The sequence below is a fragment of the Oncorhynchus tshawytscha genome, unplaced genomic scaffold (assembly GCF_018296145.1).
Source record: "Oncorhynchus tshawytscha isolate Ot180627B unplaced genomic scaffold, Otsh_v2.0 Un_contig_2903_pilon_pilon, whole genome shotgun sequence".
In the NCBI taxonomy this organism is placed as follows: domain Eukaryota; kingdom Metazoa; phylum Chordata; class Actinopteri; order Salmoniformes; family Salmonidae; genus Oncorhynchus; species Oncorhynchus tshawytscha.
In genome coordinates this window covers 174,637-180,000 of record NW_024609804.1, presented here as the reverse complement: position 1 = coordinate 180,000, position 5,364 = coordinate 174,637, and the positions used below count along the sequence as shown (strand labels likewise).

At 46.0% G+C, this 5,364-nt stretch overlaps 1 protein-coding gene across 5 annotated transcripts in view; it reads right to left on the bottom strand.

Annotated features, from left to right (window-relative positions):
• The window catches only part of LOC112254764 (LIM and senescent cell antigen-like-containing domain protein 1), a 17,624-nt gene extending 12,465 nt beyond the window's left edge, over positions 1–5,159 (bottom strand). The window contains exons 1-4 of one of the 5 annotated variants that reach the window (XR_006082886.1): positions 5,064–5,159; positions 1,191–1,350; positions 895–961; positions 506–626 (exon numbers count right to left, since the gene is read on the bottom strand). Coding sequence is in view for 1 of the 5 variants with exons in the window: in XM_042318393.1 (XP_042174327.1) it covers positions 506–626; positions 895–961; positions 1,191–1,350; positions 3,225–3,253 (377 nt within the window). In the remaining 4 variants the exon portion in view is untranslated. Of the gene's footprint in view, positions 1–505; positions 627–894; positions 962–1,190; positions 1,351–3,205; positions 3,427–5,063 lie in introns of those variants that run through there. The other 4 variants (XR_006082884.1, XR_006082885.1, XR_006082883.1 and 1 more) reach the window with 4 other exon arrangements.
• Positions 5,160–5,364: the final 205 nt, after the last annotated feature.

Here is a 5,364-nt window from a genome sequence, read left to right as displayed (position 1 = left end):
GTGCAGTGTGATTGGTTGGGGACTCCCCTGCATAATGTGCATTGTGATTGGTTAAATAGTCACTCCCCTGGCATAATGTGCAGTGTGATTGGTTGGGGACTCCCCTGCATAATGTGCAGTGTGATTGGTTGGGGACTCCCCTGCATAATGTGCAGTGTGATTGGTTGGGGACTCCCCTGCATAATGTGCAGTGTGATTGGTTGGGGACTCATCTACCATGGCATAATGTGCAGTGTGATTGGTTGGGGACTCCCCTGCATAATGTGCAGTGTGATTGGTTGGGGACTCCCCTGCATAATGTGCAGTGTGATTGGTTGGGGACTCCCCTGCAAATGTGCAGTGTGATTGGTTGGGGACTCCCCTGCATAATGTGCAGTGTGATTGGTTGGGGACTCCCCTGCATAATGTGCAGTGTGATTGGTTGGGGACTCCCCTGCATAATGTGCAGTGTGATTGGTTGGGGACTCCTCTGCATAATGTGCAGTGTGATTGGTTGGAGATCCACCTGCCAGCGTTCTTGACGAAGCCGACGTCAGCGAGCACAGCCTGGCAGATGTCACAGCAGAAACAATCAGGATGCCAGCTGTTGTTCATGGCCTTGATCACACGGCCAATGATGAACTCCCCTGAGAACATAGACCCACCAATACAACATGAGAATACACACACTCAGTGGATTTACAAAGAGATTTGGTGTGTGTGTGTGTGTGTATGTATGTGTGTATGTATATGTGTGTGTGTGTATATGTACGTATGCGTATGTGGTGTGTGTGTGGGTATGTGTTTGTGTGGTGTGGTGTGTGTGTGTGTGTGGTGTGTGTGTGTGTGTGTGTGTAGTGTATGTGTATGTGGTGTGTGTGTGTGTGTGTGTATGTGTGTGTGTGTGTTACTCACCACACTGGTGGCAGCAGGGAGCGAAGAGCATCTGAAAGTCATGTTCACAGTATTTCCTGCCTTCAAACTGTCAGGAGAAAAAGGGTGCTTCACTCACACAATAAACCCAAACATTGAACAGTTTGACATTTGAATAGTGGCAACTTTCCTCAAATTCCCCAGTTCTCCAGAAATCCTGGAGGGCATAAACTCGAAATCCAGAATCCTCCAACCATGATTTTTGGAAAAACCTGGGAATTTTGCGGGAAATTACAGGAATTTTGCAACCCTACATTTTATGCCCTGTGTTAGTCTACCTCATAGAAGAGCCCCTCGGGGAACTGCTGGAAGCACTGTGCGCAGACGAAGCAGCCCTCGTGGTACAGCTCCCCATTGCTGTTGACGATCTTCTCTGCCGGGGCGAAGCCGCTCTTACAGCGCTCGCACGATGCGTTCGCCAGGGCGTTCGCCATGTTGCTATGGTGACAAAAATGAAAGTATGAAGATCAGAACAGACGACGACTCCAGAATTATTTGCTGCTCTTCTGTTGATCACTTTGACACAGAAATCCCTGTGAAATTAGCCCAAATCTGTTTGTGGTCTTGCGCAACTCAACTGTCTGCAGTCATTGGCAAGGAGTTGGCACAATAACGACAAGAGACTGGCACTCTGGCTACCACACAGCAGCAGGTTCTCCTGGAGGGGGCTTGAATAGGCCAATGCAATGTGAAAAGAAATCCAAAGATAAAGTTACTCCGACAGGGAACTGCTGGGCTGTTGGAAATCTGCCTTGAGTGTCGACAGAAATAACACTGGCAAAGGTTTGAGTAAACATGTTCCTCTCTACTACAGATCAGTGTTTTGCAGAGTGGGGGTTGCATCCCAAATAGCACTCTATTCCCTATATGGTGGACTCATTTTAACCACAGCCCTATGGCTGGTTAAAGGTAGTGCACTACATAGGTAATAGGGAGCCATTTGGGACACAAAGACAAGCATGGTTTTAGGGGCGGGGCCTTGTCCCTCAGACAGTCGAGTACTCACAGAACACTGCTGTCACCCAGACAGTCTCTTACTCAAATCATATTACTCACAGAACACTGCTGTCACCCAGACAGTCTCTTACTCACAGAACACTGCTGTCACCCAGACAGTCTCTTACTCACAGAACACTGCTGTCACCCAGACAGTCTCTTACTCACAGAACACTGCTGTCCCTCAGACAGTCTCTGACTCACAGAACACTGCTGTCCCCAGACAGTCTCTTACTCACAGAACACTGCTGTCCCTCAGACAGTCTCTTACTCACAGAACACTGCTGTCCCTCAGACAGTCTCTTACTCACAGAACACTGCTGTCCCTCAGACAGTCTCTTACTCAAATCATCTTACTCACAGAACACTGCTGTCACCATGGAGACACGTTGCTCAGGGTCTGTGTCCTAATTTGGTCATCTGAGAGCAGTCAGACAGACATGATAGATCATAGCTGTCTGGTGGTATTCCGTGTTGGTTTATCACATAATTGATCAGAGACAAGTACTGTACTTGTGTCGTCTCAACACTCATTGGCTAATTCCTAACGTTTACACCCCAAATCAAGTGCCAAGAAATTACAACACGGTCTACAAATAGACCGCGTGTAATGATCCAAATAATCAAACTGGTTTAAATTTGAAAATATATTGAATGTTTCGACCTAAAAGGTGTTAAAGAAACTAACCAACTAAGAGGCTAACGTTACCAAGCTAGAGAGGGGAAAAACAGAGTTTGAAGTAGCTAACGTTAGCAAGTTCACAACAACACACACGTCCACTCACTTGACGTTACTAGCCTACTGTAGCATTCGGGTTAACTAGTTAGTTAACTTTATTTAAAAGCTATTTAATGTTTCAAGACGATTCCCACGCCCATCATAAAATAAAATAAAATCACTATAGGTGTTACACTTTATCACATACAGTACCGCACCGAACAAATGAGCTAACATTAGCTGCCCGGCTAGCCGTTAGCTGCCCGGCTAGCCGTTAGCTGCCCGGCTAGCCGTTAGCTGCCCGGCTAGCCGTTAGCTGCCCGGCTAGCCGTTAGCTGCCCGGCTAGCCGTTAGCTGCCCGGCTAGCCGTTAGCTGCCCGGCTAGCCGTTAGCTGCCCGGCTAGCCGTTAGCTGCCCGGCTAGCCGTTAGCTGCCCGGCTAGCCGTTAGCTGCCCGGCTAGCCGTTAGCTGCCCGGCTAGCCGTTAGCTGCCCGGCTAGCCGTTAGCTGCCCGGCTAGCCGTTAGCTGCCCGGCTAGCCGTTAGCATGGTAACCTGCTGTGAAATTCGAGTGTTCTTACTTGTAATCCAAGCTCTTACCTGCCCGTCATTTCTACTACTCCCAGCATCACCTATCAACACCACCGTTTCAGAAACGTATCGACTTTTCCCCGGGGTCCTCAAATAGGACGAGTAATGGATTGATCCGAGCGGTGACTCCTCGCCTAACCAACTAGCATATATATTTTTTTCTCCTCCAGTATCTTGGTGGAGCCACCCTTTCCTTGGTAGCTGGCGTTTCCTAAAGAAAAGGGGCGGAATAGCGCCCTCTACCGGCTATTACATTGATAGCACTCCTGTTGCACTGACTGCAGCGGCCCTGAAGTTCTTCTGAACCAGGGGTGGACGACATACATCCCCCTGGGCGGCGGGAGGTTTGAATAATGATTATTTTGGGTTAAAAAATAAATTATGTAAACACTCCAGGCCACTCGTGAACGTCTAAAACTAGATAGAGAGTATGTAGAAAATATAATGGACCATTTTCAAATAACTGCAGCTTTTCTGAATTTTGAAACTCTGATGTGGCCCTTGAGACAACAATTTCCACCCCTGTTCTAGACCCCTAACTAGCTGTTCCAATACTTTGAATATGCATCACACCTCTGCAATGACTGGATAGACATGTCTGAATGTGTCAAATCAACATTTATTGGTTGTGTACACAGATTTGCAGATGTCATTGCAGATGCTGCGAAACGCTTGTCACAGAAGTTTGACCAGGCAAAAGGTAGTATTTGGAATTGTGGTATTTTGTTAGGATCCCCATTAGCTGTTTACTTAAGTACTGCTCTTTTCATGATATAGACCAGCGTTTCCCAAACTCAGTCCTGGAGACCCCAAGGGGGCACTTTGGGGGTTTTGCCCTAACACTACAAAACTGATTCAAATAATCAACTCACCATCCAGTTTTGATCATTTGAATCAGCTGTGTAATGTTAGGGCAAAACCAAAACGTGTAATCCCTGGGGTCCCGAGGAGCTGACAGACTGAAGAGGTGAAACCAGGTGAAAGCCATGATCATTTATTGATGTCAGGTGTTAAATCCACATCAATCTGTGTAGATTAAGGGGAGGAAATGGGTTAATGAAGGATTTTTAAATCTTGAAACATGTATTGTGTATGTGCACCATTCAGAGGGTGAATGGGCAAGACAAATACTTAAGTGCTTTTGAACGGGGTATGGTAGTAGGTGCCAGGAGCACTGGTTTGTGTGAAGAACTGCAACGCTGCTGAGTTCTTCACACTCGAACCGTTTCCCGTGTGTATCAAGAACGGTCCACCACCCAACTTGACACAACTGTGGGAAGCATTGTAGTCAATATGGGCCAGCATCCCTGTGGAACGCTTTTACGGGGTCAATTTCACGCCATATGTATTGAATTCAAAATAAAATAAATCGTGAAGATGAAAAATAAAGATGAGAATGTAAACATTTTCGAGGACGGGTGAAATAAAGGATGTTGAAATCAAAAATCTGTCAATTGAAAGCAAAATGTAAAGAATTGTAGGTCCGCTAGTTTTGGAGTGACGGTTCGCCTTAACCCAATCAATGAACATGACAGGCTTTTTTTCTATTGCCTATTTAAATAGACGGCCTGACGTCACCTCATTTTAGCTAACGTACTTCAAATTGTCAGTCATCGGTCAATAATGTACGGATATTAGAAGCATGTCTATCTACTACATTTAATCACAAACCATCTAACTACTTGGATAAACATACATATTACCTGTTGCACAACGTTCGGCTCAGGTGTATGGAGAACCAGTTACCAACACCTGCGCCGAACGTTGTGCAACAGGTACATTTAAAAAAACATTTTTTTTTTAAACATTTGATTAATTTAGCAGCTGCTCTTATCCAGAGCGACTTACAAGATCAGTTAGGATTCAGTTCCTTGCTCAGGGGCACATTGACAGAGTTTTCACCTAGTCGGAGCTGGGATTCTAACCAGCAACCTCTCCGTGACTGGCCCATCGCTTTAACTGCCAGGTGTCATGGGAAATCAACATGGAGGCCTGATCTTACAGTGAATATCCGGCAGGGGGAGTAGTTGTATCATGAATGCACCAGTGAATACTGAACTGGCATTTACTGTAAAAGAGAAGTTTCAATCCCACCCTTGCAATCTAAATTGTGTTTTCTAACCTACATGTAGAAACCGGAAAGATTTAA